Source organism: Maylandia zebra, linkage group LG19 (assembly GCF_041146795.1).
Source record: "Maylandia zebra isolate NMK-2024a linkage group LG19, Mzebra_GT3a, whole genome shotgun sequence".
In the NCBI taxonomy this organism is placed as follows: domain Eukaryota; kingdom Metazoa; phylum Chordata; class Actinopteri; order Cichliformes; family Cichlidae; genus Maylandia; species Maylandia zebra.
Genome location: NC_135185.1, coordinates 24,335,386 through 24,359,927, shown reverse-complemented (window position 1 = coordinate 24,359,927; position 24,542 = coordinate 24,335,386). Strand labels below are relative to the sequence as shown.

Sequence of the window (24,542 nt, the reverse complement as noted above, 5' to 3'; positions counted from 1 at the left end):
TCATTTTCAATGCTAATGTGCAACATCCTCAAGTAAATTCTTATTTTTTAAATCTTTTAAATACGTACCAATGTTTACGGTGCTTAATAAATGTACACACACAAACACACACACACACATTCTGTCAGTAAAGGTTTTATATTTATCTGTTATTTAATTTTCGTGCACTGTGTCAGGGATTTCGTTATGCTTGAATCTTGAAACTATTTATTTTGCAATATCGTGTGTTTGCCATTAGCTATGGGTCGATGTAAAAAGTAAACAGACAGGTCCTCGCCAGCAGTGCCTGACAGCTGTCCCATTTCTGGCATTTTCACTGCTCGGCATTCCAGCTGTCTGATGTCATCGCTCTGAAAACCTGCATGTATCCTTCCGCTCCAGAGGAACTACAATAGATTTTAAACAGTTTGCTTATGAAAATACACCTAACCAGCTAGCTTGTATAAATGTTTAGTTGAGTTGGTGTTGATTTCAGTGTAGTCCAGGAATGTATTGAAGGCTGATCAAACAAACGCCAAAGCAATAGCGCCGCGGATGAAGACCGAAACACTTGTTGCTCTTCTAATCCCAGGAAGCGAAACACGCTTGGAACTTGGAGTGAACACTTGGACCAAAAGGCATGTGGGCTCTGTTAGTTTGGATCCAGAACAAACTACAGACAAACAAACTGCCTGTTAATCTAATATCCAGTAAGCAGCATCCATTGACTTTGGTGGCGGAATCCCTAAGGACTGACCAATAGTTGGACTACCAAGTTGCATCTGGTGGCTAACGGTAACGTTGATGTTTTTTTCCCCAAAAAAATATTTACCGGGGGCGACGTCAGCTTCCCAAGGGTGTCGTCTATTTGCTGGAAGTTAGCGGGCTAGCGTAAACGCTAATTCCAAGCCAGTTGTAGTGAATGTAATGGATTTTCTTAAAGTGACTTAAAAGCAGCTAGATAATACCAAATATGTAGACCAAGCGTTTAATTGTAGCAGTAAAGAAAGTCCAATTGTAACTATCAATAATTTGAAATATAATGGATGCATGGTTTATGATTTTGAAGTGCCTGCTTCTTATAGAATCGGTCGCACTTGTTGGTGTTTGGATCAGACTATTCGCCGGAAAGTGATTACTGTAGCCATAGGCGTAGTAAAAATGACCATTGTAGTTAGCAGTAAGTGCACAGGTCAGAGGGGATATCCGTAGGATTTGCCCTTTCTGCTGTGCCCAGATTGTTAAACAACTCAAGAGGTGGAGGAATTGTAACGTTACTGAGACCCAATTGCTGTCAAAATGAAGCATTAAGGGGATTACTTTACGGTAATCCCCGTGTTAGTCTAGTCTTTAAGGGTAAGTATCGTAATATATTCTTTAGTGATGAGTAAGGCCACGCTGTTAAAGCTAGATTTGGTTGTGGGTTTTGGATGCTCATCTGATTTGATTTTTCCGTCTGACTTTTCAGACCTGTGTGCTGATGATGACCCCCCTGACTTGTTACATTATCACAACTTTGTGGACATCAAGGAGAATACTTCCTCTGGCCTGAGTGGAGACCCCCTCTCCACTGTTTAAGACGCCTGAAACATGCCCTTGCCGTTTGGCTTAAAACTCAAAAGGACTCGAAGGTATACTGTTTCAAGCAAGAGCTGTCTTGTCACACGGATTCAGCTTCTCAATGGAGAGTTTGTTGAGTTTACACTCTCAGTGGAGAGCACTGGACAGGAATGTTTGGAGGCAGTAGCCCAGAGACTCGAGTTAAGAGAGGTATGTAGGTGTTTTTCACGCAATACAAGTGCTGATTGTTCTCTCTTATATGGACTCTTTAAGACCTGCCATCTCAGCAACAAAGTATTTTTGTGACCATTGTCTGCTGGTCACATTCTTACTTGAAACTAGTAAGCAGAACAACAGAAACTATGATAACCAGTTTGTCATTGTCTACTCATATAATGTCATTTCCCATAATATTTCCCAAGATGTAATGACTCAATCATTTCCCAGTTAAATGCTTTACATACACATATATGTAACTCACGTTGAGAAACATGAAAGATAATGTACTGAGGTTCATGTCCAAGTCTGGCATTTATTTAGCATGTTTGGTTAGTGATGCTAATGCAAGGCCTCCACCTTCATTTACTTTATGTCACATTGTTTGCTTTTTTAGTGTTAGTAGAGTTACTAGGCGAATCATGTGGTGAACTAGTCAGTCTGTTAAACTACAAAAAGCACAATTCACTGTTGCATTTCAACCATGGATGTATCTGGGTTAGTAGGTCCTTTATTTTGAAAACAAATTTCTGTAATGTTTACACAGTGCTTACTCATAGACAGCAGCTATTGTCCAGTGTAAAATGCCAGTAAACACATTTCTAGTTGTTTTTTCCAGCTGCTCTCTTACCAGTGTTCATTGTGGGATATTCGGATAGAGAGGGCAGCACAATCTAGAGAAGTCTTCGATTTTAGATTTATTTTAGATGATACATAACAGCTACATAAAAAGAACCAGACAATTCGTATTAATGTTCCTATTTTTTTGAGAAAATTTCATTTCACTGATGACGTTAAATTAAAACAGAAGAACCTCGTGTCTCTAGTCTTATTTCTATATAGATAAGTTTTTAAGCTCCTCTGTCTGTTTTCATATTGGTAATTATATAATTTAGCCTTTCTAGTTAATCTAAGTTTCCTAAGTGGGATGATATAAGCGTTTCATTATTTTGTAAATTTATCTTGCTGTGCTTATAACAAAAATGGCAATCTTTCCATTGAGTAGTTTTCATAAATGATTTTTAGCCAGTCTTCAAATTGTACTCACGTTTTACTGGATTTATTTCCCCATCATAAAGTAGTACTGCCATTAAGCATTTGCCTTCATTCGTTGTTCTATGCTGTGACCCACATATACACTGTGAAAGTGTCAAATGGAAATGTGTTCTTAAATACAGTTTCTAAACATTTGTGGATATCACGCCAACATTGCCAGAATTTCAGACATTGCAACTTTGGATTTTAAGGTCTGTGTTATATTTATAAACAGGAGAAGACGAGCAGATTTACATTGGCACTGAGCTCTTAAGCGGTAACCTATTGGTCTAGTCTTTAATATGTAATATAAGTCTAAATGTGCCTGCCTGGATTACAGTTTACCCTAGAATGGTTAATGTTTAATCTGTCCTCTTGCATTTTTTTTAATTTTTTTTTGGCTTGTTAGATAACATACTTTAGCCTGTGGTACTTAAACAAGCAGAACCAGCAGAGATGGATTGACTTGGAGAAGCCACTGAAGAAGCAGCTGGACAAGTATGGGCTGGAGCCCACCGTTTACTTTGGAGTCGTGTTTTACATACCCAGTGTCACCCAACTGCAACAGGAGATCACAAGGTGATCAGTGGCAGGAAGTGTCTTTACAAAGCCACTGCTCTTTTTTTCTCTTTTACTGTTTGTCGCTCAAGACTACTGGCAAGAAAGACCTTAGAGAATTTTAGACAAAATTTAGTGCCGCCACATCAAGTATTAAAAAGTTGTACTGACTATCAGCTACAGTAGTTAAAACACTCTTACTTGATTGTACAGTTTTTTTGTTTTATTTATTGATTTGGCCATTAAACATTGAGTGTTAATTTATCTGGTGCTGTATGCTAGATGTTTTGTAATTAATGATGTTATATCTGAAACATGAAGATAGTTCTTGTTTTGTTTGCCAGTCTTCTGCTCCTAACAGTTGCTTCCTCTCTCTACAGATATCAGTATTACCTGCAACTGAAGAAAGATGTTTTAGAGGGCAGGATATCGTGCTCACTCGAACAAGCTATACGTTTGGCCAGCCTGGCAGTGCAAGGTATTGTGGATGTATTATACTAGCCTGATGGCAGAATTTGTAGTTTGGTAAGTCCTGTGTTCCTTCTTGCCCTCACAGATGGCACAACGTGTTCAGTGTGGTGTCACGTCTTCTGGTGCAAGCTGCTCTGTGTTGTTTCAGTTGTGCACATTGCAGGTTTTTTTTGACCTGGTACAGTGCTGCTGATACTGCAGCCAGGAAGAAGACATGAGTATGTGTTCATGTCAGTTTTCACTACCAGTTTAATGATGGATGTGTCATTACAGAAGCATAGAAGTTACAGCATCAGCACTGGTACAAGACTGCTCCTCCTGTACCAGGAAGAAAAAAAGCAAGAGGACAGATTAAACATTAACCATGGTCCGCTTTAAGCTGTGGCGACGTTATTTTTGCGAGAAACACGACGAGTGCTGTGAATATAAAGGGGTCTCAAGTCTCAAGCAAAGAGATTGGAGGAGTTGTACTGGAAATGAGTTTTCATCAATTATTTCTGAATAGAAGTCTAGTTTTCCACCTAAAGCACAGCTAAAAAAAATTGAAATCAAGTTGCATACAAATTGTTGGGATTAATGGTACTTTTTTTTTTTTTTTTTTTTTTTAAATCTCAGCATCTTGTTTTAGAGGTTTGCTCCTCACAGTAGTTTGTCAGAAACCTCCGTTCAGCTGTTTAACGGATAGATTATAAGAACATTTTTACAATTTTTGTATATGTGTGTGTGTATATATATATATATATATATATATATATATATATATATATATATATATATATATATATCTCAACACTGAAGAAGAACTCTACATCCTAAACATATCTATGAAACTGATCAACAGTGAGTGAATTTGAACACTCTTTGCTTGAGTTTGAGCTCCTGTAACGTTCGCTCAGCTGGAAGAATCTCAGACAGTGCTGGCAGAGTTATATCAGGCGCTGCAGCTTACTTGCCTGGGTGTTACAGCATAGCTGTGCTGCTGAGATCACTTACTGCTGCAGCCATATTCAAATGCCTGACTAACATTCAATGTTTAGAAAAGCACACTGAATCTTCTTGCAGTTGCCCTTCATATTTAGTCTGTGCTTTGTTTGCAATGAAAACTTGTGCAGTGTGCCGCGAGTAAAGCTGTTTTGTGTAACGTGCAGCAGAGTTGGGAATGGAGGACAGTTGTAGCCTTTAAGCACAGCTGATGTCTGGGGAAAAAAAGAAAAGCTGTTAATGTTGCCAGAAGGAAGCCTGAGGCTGTAACAGTTTAGGACCTCTACGTTATCAGACGCTGGCGGGCTAACAAACAAACATCTCCCCTTCTAAATTTAGTCCATCATGTCATCATACACTACAGCTTTCCAGAAGGCATTACAGCGTTCTGCAAGTCCTGAATGTCTATTTTGAATTGTACTGCAAGCGGAAATAGACATAGGATTTATTGAGAGAGCCTTGGAGTCTGCTTTGCTACAAATGTCTGTACTTTATGCTCTATTGTTTCTTCTTGCCCACAGCTGACTTTGGAGACTTTAATCGATATGATTCCCAGGAATTCCTTCAGAAGTTTGAACTGTTCCCCATTGTAAGCATTCTCCACTTGTTCTCCATTAAACTCAGATGTTCTTTTGTGTGGATTGGATCAAACACGTTTCTCTCGCTCTGTCTTTGCAGGACTGGATTCAGGATGAGCGAGTGCTGGAAGAGGCCATTCAGAAAGTGGCTCTTCTTTATCAGTCCTTCAAGTAAGCCAGATTTCGAAGTATCAGTCTACCCGGTCACACAAATGGCGAGCAGAGGAAACACACTGGCTCTGATTTGGTCTGTTTGGAGATTGGGGCTTTTGGTTCTTGGTCGTCTCTATTCTGAGTAGAATGTATAATGTAAATGTTTAAGGCAAATAACGCATTTGGTTGATTTTTGTAACAACGGTAAACACAGTTAATTTAACAAACTGTCATTCATCAGATTTTAATGACTATCTTTACCTCATGAGATAAAAAAAAAAAGTAAACAAATTGTTAATAAAGCTGTGTCACTTCTACTTATAATGTCATTAACTTTTTAGTATCTCCTAGGAAACATGAGGTGATGAAAGTTTCAGAGGACAACAAACTGTTTTACACTCGAAGCCTTTCTGTTGATCCTTGACCATTTTACAAACTAGGGTTCCCTAAATATCTGACTGAGGATGCACAATAAGGGGCTAAATGTTGTTTCTCCTAACAACAAAGCTGTTGTTAGGAGAAAAATACCTTTTAGTAGTGGTACAGAGGTGAGAGGTTGGGCACTGTCGCCACACGGCAAGAAGATCCTGCGTTTGAATCCACTGGGTTGCATGTTCTTCCTATACCTGTGGCTACAATGGCTTCCTCCCACAGTCCAAAGATGTACAGGTTAGATTAACTTAAGCGTGAGTGGTCATCAGTCTCCGTGTGTGTCCAGAGTGTGCCTGGCCTCATGCTTCATGACAGCTGGGATTGGCTCCAACCCCACCGTCACACAGAATTGGAGCAAATGCACAAGCAAATACATATAAAGTCTGTTTCGATTAATACACATCTCTTCTGATTAATATGTTTATATGATCACAGTACTGTTATCATTTTCTTGATATTTTTTAAAAATCTTTTCAGGGGTTTGCCAGTTCCAGAGGCAGAGATGTTGTACATGCAGGAGGTTGAGAAAATGGAGGGCTATGGCCAAGAAACCTTTCAAGCCAAGGTAGGTCTGTGAAAGCCACTGGATCATCACTGGATCCTTTAACAAGTATGACACTGGCTTACAAAATTCTCCTTTGGTCATACCAGGACAATACAGGTGCAGATGTTACCCTGGGTTCCTGCCTTGACGGCATCTTTGTCAAGCACAAAAGCGAGCGTCCGCTTGTTTTATACAGGTGAGCCTAGGAAAAATGATTGCAATTATACCTAAAGAACTGAAATCTGATTTACTTCTAAGAATGGGGGGGGGGGGAAAGTGTGACGGCCACACAACTCAATCTGGAAGACAGAGTTTTGTGGCACAGCTTACTTACAAGCTATTCTTGGTTAAGGTTGTCTCCTTAATGTTCTCCAGCCTTGAATATGGCTCAGGAGGTAGTGGGTCAAGTAGACTGTGATAGCTGATGAGGATGTTTGGGAATGTTATCTGTCAGTTTTGTAAGTATGTGAACATTAAAGTATTTAGCTATGTACCAGTATGAGTTCTAGATGGCTTTTGATTGACTCCCACATATGCATGTTTTTAAAGCAACCATGTCTGTAAAAACGCCCTGAGGTTTTGTGACCACCATGACATCATGTGTTGTTCTTTTTTCCTTTCTTCCCCCCTCCTTTCTTCCTCTGTGCCGCTGTGCTTTAATTGGCTGTGTAGGTGGCATGATATTAACAACATGAGTCACAACAGGTCTTTCTTTGCCCTGGAGCTAGCCAACAGAGAAGAGAGTGTTCAGTATCAGACCGTGAGTAACTGCAGTGTCTTTTCCATCCCTAGTGACATTGCTGTCTGTTATTGGATTTTGATAATTTGGAGATGGCCTTCATCATTAACCTTAGCATAGTGTGTATGTGGGGCCATGAAATCACACTGGCATTCCCAGGATTGCCTTTATTTGTCCATAACTAAGCAAATACTAGTCTGTACCACATGTTTAGCCATCTAATTTTTGTTTTTCTTTCTCATGTGTAGGAAGACATGGAAACCTCCAAATATGTGTGCCGGATGTGTCTGGCCAGGCTCAAGTTTTATAAGATTAACATGAGTAGCCTGTGAGTGTTTTTTCTCTCCACCCGTCTACCCCAAGCTGTCTCTTTGTTCATCGTTGTCTCATGCATGGGTGTCATCTTTGGTGTAGTCTCATGTCTGTACTCCTTTCCTCCTCTCTCTTCAGAGAGGAGTGTGACCCCCTGCCTTCTGAGGGCTCCCAGAAGTCCCTTCTCTTTCTATCCTTTCCTCGTTTTCCAATGCTCTCTCGTCCCTCTCTGCCTTCTAATAAGGGGTGAGGAACACAGTCAGCCAACGCCTACAGTATGCCTGCCAGACAAGTGCCATTATTCATTCCTTTCAGCTGCTTACCCAACAGTGCCACCACAAATACGCTTCCTGCATATTTGAAATGGGCCTTGGGTTTTGAACCACACAGTGATTCTTAATTTAAGTGAAATACATTTTTAGATTTGAGTTACTACTTAGAGCCAGTACACAGGGTTGCACATTTTATTGACTTTTAGATGAATTTCAGCATCTGTGAATCTAAAAGTAATGTAACTGAACTGCGTTGGGTTGAATCAAGGGACTATTAAGAGTGTCAGAACTCTATACGTGTTGAGTAATGAGTCAGATACATTCATGAGACGAAGAGCTTAGTCACGTTCTTTCACTTCTGTGTTGCATATTTTCAAGTCTAAAACAAGGTTAGACTGCATTTTATTTGGGCAGTGCGTTGTTGTTAAGACAAAATCTAACTTCTGCTAAACTGTCTTTAACAATTGGTAAATGAAAAGTGAATGTAAAATCAAAACATGACTCATCAAGCATGTACACTGGTGTGCTGGAGAAGAATAGCACGACATGTTTTATGGACTTAACCTGGTCTGCACCTTTCCAGGTGTGCCATATCAGTGTCCAAGAACAACATCAAGTATTGCAAAACACTTTTTTTGTAACAGCAGTAGTGGGTAAGTTCATCTTTGCTGACTCACGTTTTGTTTTGGGTTTTTTTTTTCCTCTGCTAGCCAACCCCAGCCCACAGTTGTCAACCCAGTCAGACGGAGATCCTCTACTAGGGTATCTCTGGTAATGCCCACACTCACTTAAAACACACAGATTTAAAAAGTTGCATCTTTGCTTTATTAAAAAAACAAACAAAGAAAATGTATTTAATGTGGGGGGAAGGAAAATACATACAGCTTACAACATAATGGTCTTGTAAAACAGTAGTTTATTTTGAAACGCGTCCTTAAGAAAAATAATTCTGCATTTGTTTTTAATTGAAAAGTTGACAAATTTTTGCACTCTTTCTCATGGGTATTGTTATAATGAATAATCATTGTTTAGAAGCAGTGTTTGATTCTTTGCTCCTTGGCAGTGTTTGGCTCATATTAGCACTGATTAAATCCCTTTATTCCTTTTTTCTTTTTTGATTTCCAGCCAAAGCCGCAGACCTACATGATGCCCCCTCCACAAATGCACTACAATGGCCATTTCACAGAGCCTTACACATCATCACAAGGTAAACTCTTCTTCTTGTCTTTTTTGTTTTGGTTACGTCTAAATGCTTAAACTGTTCTTTAGTTATAATGGAATTTTCTCACTTGCTCATAGACAACCTGTACATGAACAGTCAGAACGGTTTCTACTACCACTCTCAGACCAGCCTGGACTGCTCTCCTCTAGAATACAGTAGTGGAGGACGTTTACGTAATGGCAGTGTGTACAGTGCCCACAGTACCAGCTCCCTAACCAATCCCCAGCACTACCTTCAGCCTTCACCCATGTCCTCCAACCCCTCTATTACAAGCGACATAACCAGACCAGACTACGTCCCCTCTCACCGGCACAGCGCTCTCATCCCACCTTCTTACCGTGCCACTCCTGATTATGAGACAGTGATGCGTCAGAAGAACCGAGGTGCAGGGGGAGGAATGGTTTTGTCTCAAGAGCACAGGCAAAGCCACTCTATGAGGAACCTAAATATTGGAAACTCCTATGCCTACAGTAGACCAGATCCTCTAGTTTACAGCCAGCCAGAAATCAGGGGGGAGCATGGCGGGGCAGCTCAGCACCACCACTATCCCTTGCATTTGGGCTCCAGCTTCCACAGCCCTTCTCCATACCCCTACCCTACAGAGAGGCGATCTGTGGTGGGGGCAGTAAGTGTCCCAGAGCTCACAAATGTCCAGTTACAACAGGCACAAGAGTATCCAGCCCCCAACATCATGAAGACACACGTGTACCGATCACCTCCACCTTACCCATACGCTCATCCTAGACCAGCTAACAGCACACCTGATCTGTCACGTCACCTGTACGTCAGCAGCAGCAATCCAGACCTGATTATAACAAGGCGTGTGCACCACTCAGTCCAGACCTTTCAGGAGGACAGCCTGCCCGTTGCACACTCTTTGCAAGAGGTCTCAGAGCCTCTTTACAGCGGACCTCCACAAAGGCAGCAGTACCATGCTCAGAAACGTAACTCCATTGAAATTGCTGGGTTGGCGCAAAGTTTTGAGGGGATAAGGGTCAAAGAGCGCACGGCGTCTTCTTCAGCAGCTGAAATGGCCACACCTCCTCCAGTGCTGCATGGCGGGCGCTCTCAGGGATCCCAGCTCAATGTGTTTTTGGAACAAAAAAATCCAGAAGACATTGAAGACATTAAGGAAGATGTGCAGTACGGACATAAAAAGTCCCTTTCAGACGCCACCATGCTAGTTCACAGTAGCGGAGAAGAAGAGGACTTTGAGGATGACAGTGGACGTCACACACCACTTTCTCAGGAGGCATTAGTTCCCGAGCAGCCGCCACAGCAGCATCACAGTCTGACATCTCTCTCTTCCCTGACACCTCAGCAGCAGCAGCAGACTCCGACAGAGCCTCCTCCTGCATATCCCATAGGCTCCTCTCTTGACCCCTCTATAACCGGCACCTTAACCTATAAGGTTCATACCCTGATCCATGAACGTGAGCCACTGTACCTAGTATCAGAGTTACAGCAGCCCAGGATTATGCCTTCGGTTTCAGAGGGAGACTTGAGTGGTCAGGAGAAGCCGAGGCCCAAGAAAGACTTCAAGAAGAGGCCTGTGTCTGATGTTCCTCCTGGGAAGAAAGCAGTAGAAGGTTTACCTCCTGCGGTGAGTCTTGTTTCCAAATTTCCCCCGTTGTTCAGAGTATTTTAATAATATGCTGTTTCTTTTTTGATTTTTTTTTTTTTTTTTTTTTTTTTTTAACTGGGAGTTCTCCCAACCAGTCCACATGTGTTTTGTGGACTTGGAGACTGCGTCCTTTGTAGTATCCTGTGGGGATGCGTCATGAGTATGGACTGACTGCCCTGTTACTACAAGCCATTTGAACACTATAACTGTTGCAGGAGCTTGGAGCCAGCAAATAAGTCAGACTCGTTCTCAATGCATGTAGGACTCCGCCAGGGCTGCCCTGGTCACAGATTCTGTTTATAATTTTTATACAGAACTTCTAGGTTTAGCCAAGTGGCAGAAAGCTTCCACTTTGATGGCCTCAGGATTTCACCTCTGCATTTGGCAGCTGATATGGTCCCACTGACTTCATCAGGTGGTGGCCTCCAGGTCACAATGGAGCCGAGGACAAAGTGGCAGGAATGAGAATCAGTCTGGAGAAATTACATCTCTCAGCTGGCTTGGGAACGTCTTGCTACTCCCTCACATTAGCTGGTGAGAGGGATGGATGAATGGACCTGCATTAACTATAATACATCAATGTATTTCTTTACAGTAGGAGCATAGTACGGTAGTGCTTTAATAAAAAAGTTGGAAAAGCACTCTTCCTGGGCTTTTCTTTTTTTGGCCATCGTTCCAGACCAATTTTCTTCTCACTCCACCTCGCTCCAAATTAGCTCTTTTGGTGCCTATCCGGTTGTTCAGTGATGACGCGACGACTCCTACTTCCGGGTCTAAAGTAGTCTGCGTTTAATATGGCTTTTGTGTTGTTAACATGTTTAATGTTTTGTATTTTCTTCTATTTGATCTCAAAAAGCTCCTAAAACAGTCAGTGATCCCTGTTGACCTCCCTCGGCTTTTATTACCACTAATCATTTATTTAAGCTCAGTTTTTAAAACCTTAGGATGTAACTACAGCCCAGCCCATGCAGCAGTATATGAATGACTAACCTCGTATTGTGGATGGATTATCTCAGTTGTTCTCCTGGCTGAAGTTTGGTCCTTTTACAGCATCCTGCCATGCGATTACATTTGTTCCTGACCACCGAGAACACTCACGTTAACTTTTATCGAGTGGAAAAAAAAGTTAGCTTGTTTATATTATGCTAACATAGCTGTTTCGCTAGCGGTCACGTAGCACATCATTATATACCAGCTAGCCCAACTTCAGTAACCCTACAAACGTCACTGCTGTTTAGTTTTCTGTCTTCATTTATGTTGGAAGTGATAGCAGAGCTGTACGTTTTAATTTGTTTCCAAAACCCCGCAGTCAGGACATGCTATATTGTATTTAGATAGAAGCTAGCGAGCTAACTCCCTGCTAACTTCTAACTCCGTTAAATGTCAAAGGAGCTTGCAAAGAAAAGCGTCTGGACTTCTTTAAGTTGCTTGAAGACGTTTCACCTCTCATCCGAGAAGCTTCTTCAGTTCTAAGGTCAAATGGTGGGGAGTCCCAGATTTAAACCCAGTGGGAGTTTTCCCCCAAAGAGGGACCAAAGGACCCCCTGATGATCCTCTAATCACATGAGCCAAGGTGTGAAACTGGGTGTGGGTCCCAATCAGCCAGGGTTTCGGGTGAGCTCATTGTGAAACCTGGCCCTACCTTATCATGCGAATTCCTGAGGTCAGCTGGCCCAGGATGTGAGTGGGCGTTTTAAGGCGTCTGGGAAGGGATCTCAAAACTGGATTATAGATGGCAGAGAGTTGGTGTCGTAAACCCTCGCCTCTGTTCAAAGATGGTCGCTCACAGTGGACATAGATGGCTTCTTTCACTCCTCTTTCAAACCATCTGTCCTCTCTGTCCAAAATGTGAACATTGGCATCCTCGAAAGAGTGTCCTTTGTCCTTAAGATGCAGATGGACTGCTGAGTCTTGTCCTGTGGAGGTGGCTCTTCTGTGTTGTGCCATGTGCTTGTGAAGTGGCTGTTTGGTCTCTCCAATGTAGAGGTCTGAGCATTCCTCGCTGCACTGTACAGCATACACCACATTGTTAAGTTTGTGTTTTGGCGTTTTGTCTTTCGGGTGAACCAGTTTCTGTCTGAGCGTGTTGCTGGGTCTGAAATACACCGGGATGTCATGCTTGGAGAAAACTCTCCTGAGTTTCTCTGATACACCGGCTACATAGGGGATGACAATGTTGTTGCGTCTGTCCTTCTTATCCTCCCTCGCTGGTGTCTGGTCTTCTTTTCTGTGCCTCTTTGCTGACTTTAAGAACGCCCATTTAGGATAGCCGCACGTTTTGAGTGCTTCCTTTACATGTGTGTGTTCCTTCTTTTTTCCTTCAGGCTTAGAGGGAACATGTTCTGCCCGGTGGTGTAGGGTCCTAATTACTCCAAGTTTGTGTTCCAAAGGGTGATGGGAGTCGAAGAGGAGGTACTGGTCCGTGTGTGTGGGCTTCCGGTAAACTTCGATGTTGAGTTTGCCGTTCTCTTCAATGTGCACGGCGCAGTCCAGGAAAGGCAAACAGTTGTCCTTTGTGTCTTCCCTGGTGAACTTGATGTTTTTATCCACAGCGTTAATGTGCGCAGTGAAGGATTCCACTTCTTGTGTCTTGATTTTGACCCAAGTGTCGTCCACATATCTGTACCAGTGGCTGGGTACTTCTTTGCAAGCTCCTTTGACTACGATGACCTGGATGACTGAGAACCTTCACAGACATATTTCCGTTAAATGTCATAAATTCCGTTTTCATGGATGCCTTGATGCCAAACTCAATTGTTACACCTGGTAGAGCAGAACGCTGATCATTTTATTAAAGATGAAAGACTTTAGACAGTTTTTCAACTCTCAGTAATGCCATAGTGATCGTTTGATATATGGACCTGCAGCGGAGTTTAGACCCAGACACGGCTAGTGACGTCAGACTGAACAACCGGATAGCCTTAAAAGTATTGAAGCTGAAGCCACATATCTTTCAGCAAAAGGAGCGGCCAATGGGAGTACAGCACATGTATATGACCTGATTGATAGAAAAGACGTGAATTAAACATTCTAACTTTTTTTTTTTTAAACAGAGCCCTAATTACAGTAGTTGTTTGGAACTAACCCAAATGTTGATTTTGTCAGCAAACAAGAGAGTTATAAAAAAATAAAATAAATTTAATGCAGAGAAACGGCTTGGGAAATAGCTTGTAAGAGGTGGCTGGTTTAAAAATTAAACAGATCCCAGCTAATGGGTTGTGTTTGTGTCCCCATTTTATACTCTTCCCATAGTTTTATTGGGAACTCAACTGCATTAAAACACAGCAAATAGGAGCACAGAGCAGGAGAGAAACAAACATCTAACGGGCCGCGGGGAAAACAAGCCAGCTGAGTTTGGCTTGTTCTGAAGCATGAAAGGCGACATGAAAACCAGTGACCCAACCCAGTCCTTGTTTATTGGATTCAGATCGGTTTTAAAGTTTCCACAATTTCTGATTATCCCTCAGGGTTATAATTACGACATAGCTCTGGCCTGTGGGAGTACAATCGGAGCTAATGTAATGTTAGCCACAAGTATTTCACTGTTGTTGTGGTGACATTGCCCTCAAAAAAATCAAAGTAATCTGCTGGGTCTTCAGTGCCTCAGATGGCAGAATCGCATAAAGATACTTGTGTTCGCACTTACAACAAAGAACAGAGCATTTGCTCATAGCTCAGACATTTTAGAGCTCGCAGAGCATCTTTTGCAAGAAGATAATAATGGCAGGCTGCAAGGCTGCTGCCTGAGGTTGGAAGGTGTGTCTGGATAGCCATAATTGTATAGCTGTGACACACAGCCTTATATAAGCCCTGATGGCATGTTTACAGGCAAAGTTCCTGAATATGGGCTGTGTGCATTTCTTTGTATCAAGTGTTTTTGGTATTTAAATAGCTCCTAGACCCACTTGATGATCAACAAAGACATGGTAATATCATTTTCTACAATATGCAGTTATTTTAGGTTTATTTGTTATTTATTTTAGACATTTAATTTTGTTGTGTATTGCTTCATTTTTAACAACATTGTCATAATTTCACAATGATGTACAAATTACTAACAAGAAAACTATTTTTTACGTGACACTAGCTTGGTTTGTCTGAGACGAGGGTTGTTGTCTTTTGGGGTTTTTTTTCCTGTGTTGGTGTTCCTATAATAATTACCTACACATAAAACTGGTTTTACTGTATACCTAATGACTTGTTACTGTCGCTAAGCACACTATGTATTTATGGTGAATACATTCGAAAGCAAAGTGGTTTGGAGTCGTGCAGTTGCAGCAGACTGTAATGTAAGACTGTAATGACATTGAAGACGCAGTCACCTGTGCTTATTAACAATAATCACCAATAAGGGAAAAACATACAAGATTTTCTTTCTTGAATCGTCAGTGTTATTGCCAGTAGTACAAGCCTAAGTCTGTTTCTGTTTTGGTCGGTTGCTGCACTGTTAATGTCAGAAAACAAAAACTGCTTTCTCTGTAACCTGATGCCTCTGCCCTACATCAACATCACATGAGTCCAGATCCTGAAAGAATTAGAAGAAGTTTCAGTGGCCAGCATGTAATGACGCAAACGTATTTGAGAAGAATGCGGTCGGTCTACCTTGGTAAACCAGATAGGTGACATTCCTCTAGAAACGCCCAGCGAGGCTGCATTGTCCCCGCCTCTTGTCCGTCTGTTCTCTGGGGTTCGCTGTCATTCTCACTTCTTCTCTGTCACCACTTTAACGTCTTTCTAGGGCATGAAAAAAGGAGCCAAGTCAGAGGTGAAGAAGATGGGCCCTCTGAAAGTTGCCCACCTCAATGGCCTGTCCATATCCAGGCAGCCAGTCCACAGCGAGATTAAGGATGAGCCTGAACGAGCCTCGAATGATGAAAGGGTATGGCATCTAAAAATGTTTGAATTCGTGAGTGATTTTCTGTGTGAATGGGATGTGTTTGAACTTCGTTTAGACTCTTGGAGGACTTTTTATGGAGAGGGTACGTGTTCTTGTTCAGAGCTTTGAAACACAACTGAACTCGTAAGGATTGCTAATCTTTATGGTTGTTGCGCTAACAGTGAAAGTAAACCCAAAAAGTTGGGACACTAAATAAATGCGGAATGATTTGCATATCCCATAAACCCATATTTTATTCACAATGGTACATAGAAAACATCAAATGAGAAAAAGAAAATGTTTTGAATTTGATGGCAGCAATGCGATTCAAAAAGGCAGGGACAGGGGCATCTCCTCTTCTTCAAAAACAGTCTGTAAGTGTCTGAAGAACTGAGGAGACCAGCTGCTGGACTTTTGGGAGACGAATGTTGTCTTTTATCTTCTAGCTGCTGAACAGGTCTTCTCTGTCATATTTTTCATTGATGCTGTGATGTCAGATGTTTTTAGTTGGTGAAATATCTGGACTTACAGGCAGGCTAGATCAGCTCCTTCTACCACGAAGCCAGGCTACTGTAAAAGATGCAGTATGCATATGCCTTTCAGCATTCATGCTGGCTTTCTAGAAATATTCAAGATGCCATTTTTATAGGCACTAATGCAGCTACTTGTCATCAAAGATGCAGACTTTTGAACTGAGTGCTAATAACAAGCATGATGGCTTCTTTCCTCTTTAGTCTGGAGGACATGTGAAAAATAGACTTTGCATTTCCAATTAGTCTGTGAAAAGGAGCTTTGTCCCAGAACAGACAGTGGTGGTTGTGGATTATGATTACACATCACTTCTTTGAATTTGTGGGAGACACGGTGAACTCTGTTCAGGCAAAAATTTCTGGATGTGTTCCTGAGCCCATGCAGCACCACACGAGTGTAACCGCAGATTAGACATCCAGTATTGATTTTACAGTCATTGTTGTGACCTGTTTGTTAAAAGAATGCATTTTCTCAGTTTAAGCATTTGATATATTTTCACTTCCATGCAAAATATCTTCTTTGACAGCATTGTCCATGACAGTGACATATTTTCCGTTTGCATTTGTCAGTGCAAAGTGTTGGAGCAGCACATGGAGAAGGGTGAAGTGTTGAAGGAGTACGAGAGCATCCCAAAACGTCCGAGAGGGGAGTACACGATCGCCCAGCTGCCAGAAAGCGGAGACAGAAACCGCTTCCAAGACGTCCTGCCTTATGACGATACCCGAGTGGAGCTGGTTCCCACTAAAGAGAACAACACGGGCTACATCAATGCATCACACATTAGAGTAAGTTGTTTTGGGGATGTATGTACATACATTTGCAAACCAGATAACTAGAAATACTGTGCAAATAGTTTTCTGCGACTCTTAAATTTCAGTCGTGCTTAATGGTTTGTGGTAAGGCAGCGTGTTAGTCACCTTTACTTCCTCTTTCTGGAGTTTCAGGCATGACAACATAACATCTTCCATAGATGAATAATATTTTCTGCTGTACTGGCTCTCCCTCTTTAAAAGAAATGACTGAGAATGCTCCTTATGTCTTATTTCTCATTAGATGACAGTAGGTGGGCAGGAGTGGAATTACATTGCCTCGCAGGGTCCCATGTCGCACACGTGTCAGGATTTCTGGCAGATGGTGTGGGAACAGGGTGTCTCCATCATTGCCATGGTCACTGCCGAAGAGGTACGTTGATTTAATTTTAAACCCTTTCATATTTTTTTCCCTCCTTGTCTCTATGCGCACTTACATATGCGCATCATCTCCTTTGTTCAGGAGAGCGGTCGAGAAAAGAGCTTTAGATACTGGCCCCGACTTGGCTCCCGGCACAACACAGTGACGTACGGGCGCTTCAAGATCACCACGCGGTTCCGCACAGAGTCCGGCTGCTACGCCACCACTGGGCTAAAGATCAAACACCTCCTGACGCAACAAGAGAGGACTGTCTGGCACCTGCAGTATACAGACTGGCCTGACCACGGCTGTCCCGAGGACTTCAAAGGCTTCCTCAGTGAGTGGATCAGTATCAGTTTATAATCAGATCTTTACCTTTTTGAGCCTAATAACCTCTGCTACATTCAGGTTTCCAGAAATGTAGTTAAATATAAAGTTTGCGTTCTCATCTTTCTCCAGCCTACTTGGAGGAGATCCAGTCTGTGAGAAGACACACAAATAGCATCAGTGACCCAAAGAACTCCAACCAGCCTGTGCTGGTGCACTGCAGCGCAGGAGTGGGTCGGACTGGAGTTGTCATCCTGTCTGAGATCATGATAGCGTGTCTAGAGCACAATGAGGTAATTTTCTTACCCTAATGAAGGTTTTTTTTGTTTTGTTTGGTTTTTTTAAGTGATTTTTTTTGGGGGGGTTTCTGTGTATTATCTTTGTATTATCAAAAATGAATATTTTCTCTTTCAGCCATTGGATGTTCCCAAGCACCTGTTGGCGCTACGCAATCAGAGGATGCTGATGGTTCAGACCTTGTCCCAGTACACCTTCGTGTACAGGGTCCTCATCCAGTACCTCCGCAACTCCCGGCTGATCTGACCACGGGCATCAGCACAGATGATTGCAGTGGATTTTGCTCCACAGTTGTGCCAAACTGCAGTGATGCAGATGTTTGAATCTGTTCTGAAAGGTGGCTGCTTACATTCTGTTCTGGCCGTGTATTAGAGCCGGCAAGCCGGGAGGTGCCGATTGTTGAGATGTGCAAGACGCTGTGCCACATGAAGGGGAACAAAGACTTGTGACCTGTCTCTAAACAGTATTATATATTATTTCTTACATATATTGGCTACTTTATAAAGCCCAGCACTTTCAGAGTACCATGCTGTACATAAAGAACCAATATTAAGCTGCATTAAATTCTTTTAGATATCTATCAAAAATCATTGGTTGATTTTTAACTTGCCTAAGAACACTTTTATTGTCAGTATGTTTTGAATTGCTGTTGCTTTATTAATTCCGATAATGAAGGATTTATTTTTTTTAAGTTTGGAAAAGCTTGGAAAATGTGTTTGATATGAAATCCATGGATTTAAACTTTATTTAGTGACCTCTGCTGGTGCAGACAGAAGGATGACAATTCATGCAATAAACACAGATATGGCTGTGTGATTTAGTGTAGTCATCTGTATTATTAATAGTACTTTTTTTTTTTTAAAGACGCCATACCTGCCCAATATTTGTTTACTGAACCAATACACCTGCTGAAAGAGGCATGGGAAGTAATGGTGAAAAAAGAAAACACACACTGGACTGATCAAAGTAGAAATTTGCTGCATGGGTTTAAAAAGCTAAAATAAATGCTGGGTTTGGAGTAAAATTGGAAAATCTTTTTTTTTAATACATTCGTCTGTTTTTATCTTAAACTGAAGATGAAGTGTTACGTTTCTGCGCTGTAATGCTGGCGGGCCTCCGTAGCTTGGTAAAATATGAAGTAGTGCAGTGATGCCTTCAGAAACACGAGGGTTGATATCATGACAGCAGCGTCTTTGTTTTAATGAAAGGCAAAAAAACAAGGAGGTGGTGTTGCAACAGTGTTACCATAAGAGTGCATGCAGTGTGTTGAGTTTTGCATCACCTCTGTTGGCCATGGCCATGGTGCTCGGTTTGAAGTGCAAACTTGTATGGATGGTGTATCTCTAGTTTCAGTATTCTGGCTGCCACACTTGTCCCGACTCCAATGAGAAATGTCACTCTGTAGATACACTTCCTGCTTCCACAAATGGCTGCCAGACTGTTAATGAACACTTGTGCAGTCATATTAAACCAGAGTTGGATTTAGCTGCTCTGCTGCAGCTGTGAGTTGCATCCAGATCCATTTTTTTCCCTGTGCAGAACAAAATTGTTCTGGATGCCAAAGTAATACTAGTTTTACTGACCTGATGTTTGGGGGATTTTTTGCATCAAAGGAACATGTTACTTAACAGGAGGGGGTGAAATGTTGCTGAGATTTATTAAGTGGAACTTTTTTGGGGGGTGGGGGATGACCATAATTTCCTTCTGATTGTTTGGTTCTGGCAGAAAGACGGAGTCTTAGTTTGGAGACTGAAAATATGATGTAAGCGTTTTGTCCATGTACAGGTTGTTCATAATGTACACAATGTAAAAGTCTGCTTTGATGAATATTGGTTGTTGTACAAACTGTATCTATTGAACTGAACTTGGTATGCCATTGGACAAAAACAAAAAAAGTGTAAAAATTATTTTCAGCCAAGAATAAAAACTTGGAAATAAATTGTCGTCTGTAGCTTCAATTTATGTGAGTCCAGGCTGCCACCTTGTGGTAGAAATGTGCTATACCACTTCTGCTGTTTTTTAATCATTTCAATACAACATGATTGTAGAATTGAAAGAGGTTTATTAATTAAAAACAACAAGAAAAGGCTTCTCACCATTATATAAATAACTATTACAGGATCCTGGAAGGGGAAAAATAAAAACAGTCTCCTGTGCTTAAAGGGGCATACTGAAGTATCAATCAATGGAACTACAGTGTAGTTGTCCTCATTGTAATCAGGTTATTCAGATAGCAGTGGTTTCAGTCATCAGAGTCCATGCAGCATAGGGAGCTATTAATTTATAAAGGTCACATTTAAAACGCAGTCATCATTTTAAAAATCCTTCAATCCATCTGCCTCTTAATATTCCAGATGTGCAAATTTACAGTAATATGCACAAGAGGCACGACATTACATTTTGTTCTGAAGCATGGATATGGTATATGTGCTGAGCAATGTTAAAGATACAGGCTGTGTCCAACTACTGCAACACTAAATACTTAACACCTGAACGCTGCAGAATGTGTTTTTGTTTTTGTAGTATATAAAAGGATCTCAGCTGGATTTATCATTTAAAGTCACTTTGCCAGTGTTTAGAATGCAGTCTTCATTTGGAGTGTAACTACAATATTATGGCCACAGTGTTTGTGTTTGCCACTTTTGTATGAGTGAAAACTCATGTACTGAGTGCTACTTTCACTATAAAAACACTGATGACAATAGTGAGGGGGGGGGAACGATGAGCACAGATAAAAGCTTAAGGTTTTCCACCCAATACTGACAACCATCCATCAGCTTTTCATCCATAAAAACCAAACAAACAGTTGAGGTCATGTGAAAAACTACGTCTAGTGTCGCAAGAAAACAAAAACAACAACAAAACCCAGCAAAGGACAATGAGTGGAAGCTAATACTAGTACCGTCCTCGCTTCCCTCCGTGCCCACTGTGTCCTCCGTAATCTCCGTGTCTGCCGTGTCCTCCTTGATTCCACCCACCTCCTCTCCAACCACCTCCACCCCCTCCTCTTCCTCCTCCTCCTCCCCATCCACCTCCACCACCTCGTCCTCCTTGTCCCCAGGCTCCTCCACCTCGTCCCCCACCACCACCGCCACGTCCTCCCCAGCCACCACCTCCGCCATCTTGTCTTTTCTGCCAGGGGGGCATCTCAGGAGGCGGGGCTTCGATCTCTGAGGGACGTCCTCCTCGATCTGGTACTCTTCCCATCAAGATCTGCAAAGACAGGTTAAACAGAACGTCTATGAAGAAAACGTCCAAATCGGCCCGACTATTCTGACCGTGGGAAACGTTTGCTGCACCTTGTTGACGGCACAAGCGGTCTTCTCCCTGCTCGAGCCGCTGCTGGTCTTCACCACATTGCAGAGATCTTCTCTGGCAGCCAGCAGCGCCGCTATGTCCACAAAGGACTGAGGCCTCAGAGAGTGTCTCTTAGGCTGGTAGGCTCCTGCCATGCTGTCCACCTTCACCTAAAACACAACACAACTATCTGAATGCTTCCCGCTATTCGCCAAATAACCACAAAACATTCTTCAAACAAGCAGACGTTAGTTTGAAGTGTGACTGTAAACATACCTTGGCTCTGTCTGACCACCCAAATGACTGAACAGTGACGTCGAGCCGTTTGATCAGCATCCTGCGGCGACATTCGTACTCAGACGATAGAGTTGCGTTGATGCTTTGTAATTTTTCCTGCAAGCATTAAAAAGAGACCTGTAACAACAATACAACCAGATACATACACAGTACAGTGTAGCTACTAGCCGATCATATACATACCCACTGTTCACTACCGAGTGATTTCTTCAGCACTGGGTTTCCAACAGAGGCACCAGGAAGGGTTTTAAGCAAGTTTTCAACCTGTTAAACAAACAACAACAACAAAACGATCAAAGAGAGACAGTGATGTAAAAATACAATGATTAATGTATCACACACAATTTCCTCCTAACTTGCTATCTCAAGTATTGACAGCTAATGAAGCAATGCAGGAAGAAAATGTGTCGATGTCTGTCTGTGCCACCTAATAATAATGAGCAGAGAGTGCTACACATTTAAATTACACAGCCAAGAGGTTTTTTTTATGTGTTACTCTGATTATTTTGGAATGGGTGGGACGGTAGTTGCCTCACAGCAAGAAGGTCCTGGGTTCGACCACACCATCTCCCCAAGGCCTTTCTATGTGGAGTTTGCATGTTCTCACTGTGTCCGAGTGGGTTCTTATCTACAGCTTATAGAATACTTTTTTTAAGATTGCATCATGCCTTGTGTTAAAGAAGGAGGAGCAGATCTTTGTTCATTTTCTTTTTTTGTTTGATCGTTTTGCAATTACCGTAAAAGAATTGCGCACACTGCTACTACTATACATACATTTTGATCAGTAAATTGAGCCTTATTCTTGCTCATCCTAACTGAAATCACGTGCAGTTTAAACAGCCTCACCTTATTTTGAAGTTGAGAGAAAACTCCTGCGGCCTCCTGTCCCTTTGGCACAGGTAGTTTCAGAGTTTCACAGATTGCTGTGAGCTCCTGGTTCACTGGACTCTGGCCTTGTTTATCAGAGACTTGCCTGCTTCTCACAATCTGGGCGGCCTGAAGCTCAGAGCTTAAAAACACTGAAAAACAGACACAAAAATCTAATCTTCCTACTTACTTACAGTTTACAGCCCACAGAGTGGATTACACAGAATGATACATACAGACAAACTTGAGATGGTCTTTTGTTTTCTGCCCAGTGCCCTTGAGAATCCCTGAAACTTCACAGGGGCAGTGCAGCTCCCTCAGCAGACCACTCATCTCCAGCTGGAGGCTGTCCATATCGTCTTGGAGGAGAAGAGCAAACAAAACAGATGTGAGCGCAAAGATTAGACACTGTTTTTTAGATCAGATTAAGGTGAGAATGGATGCTGCTCACCTGGGCCTGAGGTGATGCTCTCCTCCAGGTCACACAGGGGCTTTAACCTGGCTGACAGCCACTTGCAGAGATCCACATATTCAAGCGACTGCAGGCCTCCTTCCGCGGCTCTGAGCAGCGCCTTCTCCTCAAGCAGAGGGCCGTCATAGCTACGGACCAGCACACACCACCAAAAGTCAAACACATCCAGGAGTTAGACGGGGGTCTTGGCTGCTTTATTTTGATTGAAAACACGCCGCAGGATGTGGAAGCTAAACAGTTATGCTAGCAGTGACTTCGCTTACCCAAGCTGCTCTAACGAGTCCAAAATGTCACACTCCATCGCTGAAGCCGCGAGCTGTTTCACGCGCGTGTATCAACTAAAAACATGACAGCACAGGGGGCTTTAGCATCCATTCATTCCGTTATCGTGGATATCCGCCTCCACTGTGGTCCGACCAAGACAATGACCCGGAATGAAACGGGCGGATTTCAGAACTACGTTCCGCAACTTTGGTTCCGCCTAGGTTCCGCCAGTTTTAGCAAAACTGTAAGTAAAGCGTGTCTATTAAAACAATAAACTTTGTGCATTGATGTCGGAAAATAGATGACAAATACAAATGCTAACATCTAATCAGCCAATTATATGGCAGCAGCTCATTTAGGCATTTAGACCTATGACCAAATTTCGCATCAGAATGGAAGAGAAAGGTCAATTAAGGGACTTTGAACCCATGTCTAGAGTTTACAGGGAATGGTCCGAAAAGATTGTAGCTATAGATAAATGGCTCCAATCTTAACCTGGGGGTTGTCTTGTTTGTTTTCTTGTTCTTTCTTTTTTTTCACAAAAATTGGTTCTTTTATGTGCGTGTAACCTTTAAGTTTAGCTCGAATCTGTACTTTTGTGTGTAAAGCTCTATGTCCAGGCCCGGATGCAGGGGAAATGGACGAGACTGGTTCGACCCACCATCCAGTTCTTCCTGGTGTCGTTCTGTATGTGGGATACACGCGCGTCTCTGACTACAAACACCACCCGGGCGACGTCCTGGTGGGACTGCTGCAGGGCCCTCTCATCGCTGTGCTCACAATGAGTGCATTTCTGAGTCACTTTTATTGATGTTTATTATTAAAGCTGAGGATATTTATCCAATTATATAAGGTGAACACTTAAATCCTCTATTTTAAAGTGTAGATAAACATATGAAAGCATCTATAATGGGGCCATCAGCATCAGAACTGAACTGTCAGCCGACTGGTATGATGAAAGTGATGACGGCTGGATGCACCAAAGGAAGCAGCCAACATCATGGAGGCAGTGTGATGCTCTAGGGAATGTTCTGCTGGGAAACTTTGTCCTGACTTCCATGTGGGTGCTACCCCCCACCTAATGTTCTAGACCACTAACAACCACTTATGACAACTGCTTTTCCTGATAGTGGAAACCTTATTCTGCAGGATAATGATGAGTCCGTAATCCTATCAACATCACTGTTAATTATACTACTGCCCATCTAAGTGAGAATAATTCTTTTTAAATCTTAGCAAGTTCTAAAGATTTAAAAAAAAAAAAAAAAAAAAAAAAAAAATCAGGAATCTTTTTGAAGACAACACGATGTTAAAAGGCCCTCTATATAGACAGAAAATTCTGCCTTCATGGCTTCTGAGAAACAGCTCACATTTCTATTGCATACCATTACCGGCAGACGTTGCTGTGAATTTTGTAAGAATTTAGCACATTGGATCTCTCAGCTGTTGATAAAGTCTTTTCTGCAGC

General features: G+C 42.1%; 2 protein-coding genes across 3 annotated transcripts; one reads left to right on the top strand and one right to left on the bottom strand.

Annotated features, from left to right (window-relative positions):
* The first annotated feature begins 485 nt into the window (after nt 1-485).
* ptpn21 (protein tyrosine phosphatase non-receptor type 21) lies at nt 486-19,816 on the top strand. 2 transcript variants are annotated; one of them, XM_004540369.6, is made up of 20 exons: nt 486-774; nt 1,448-1,749; nt 3,200-3,369; nt 3,729-3,826; nt 5,322-5,389; nt 5,479-5,549; nt 6,441-6,528; nt 6,615-6,703; nt 7,180-7,267; nt 7,495-7,574; nt 7,697-7,804; nt 8,541-8,601; nt 8,956-9,037; nt 9,130-10,655; nt 15,415-15,555; nt 16,653-16,868; nt 17,137-17,265; nt 17,356-17,590; nt 17,713-17,873; nt 17,995-19,816. In XM_004540369.6, the coding sequence occupies exons 2-20, from the start codon at nt 1,570-1,572 to the stop codon at nt 18,121-18,123; spliced, it is 3,720 nt and encodes a 1,239-aa protein (XP_004540426.2). In that variant the 5' UTR covers nt 486-774; nt 1,448-1,569; the 3' UTR covers nt 18,124-19,816. The 2 variants fall into 2 exon arrangements, with proteins under 2 accessions (XP_004540426.2, XP_004540427.2); XM_004540370.5 differs by lacking the exon at nt 7,697-7,804 and having other exon boundaries at nt 488-774.
* Nucleotides 19,817-19,919: 103 nt separating this feature from the next.
* Nucleotides 19,920-23,239, bottom strand: fam98b (family with sequence similarity 98 member B). Its single transcript, XM_004540368.4, has 8 exons — nt 23,074-23,239; nt 22,790-22,938; nt 22,575-22,697; nt 22,318-22,490; nt 21,655-21,735; nt 21,451-21,567; nt 21,177-21,344; nt 19,920-21,090 (listed from the first exon to the last, which is right to left on the bottom strand). Exons 1-8 carry the CDS (start codon nt 23,109-23,111, stop codon nt 20,773-20,775), a joined length of 1,167 nt encoding a protein of 388 aa, XP_004540425.1. The 5' UTR covers nt 23,112-23,239; the 3' UTR covers nt 19,920-20,772.
* Between the last annotated feature and the right edge of the window lie 1,303 nt (nt 23,240-24,542).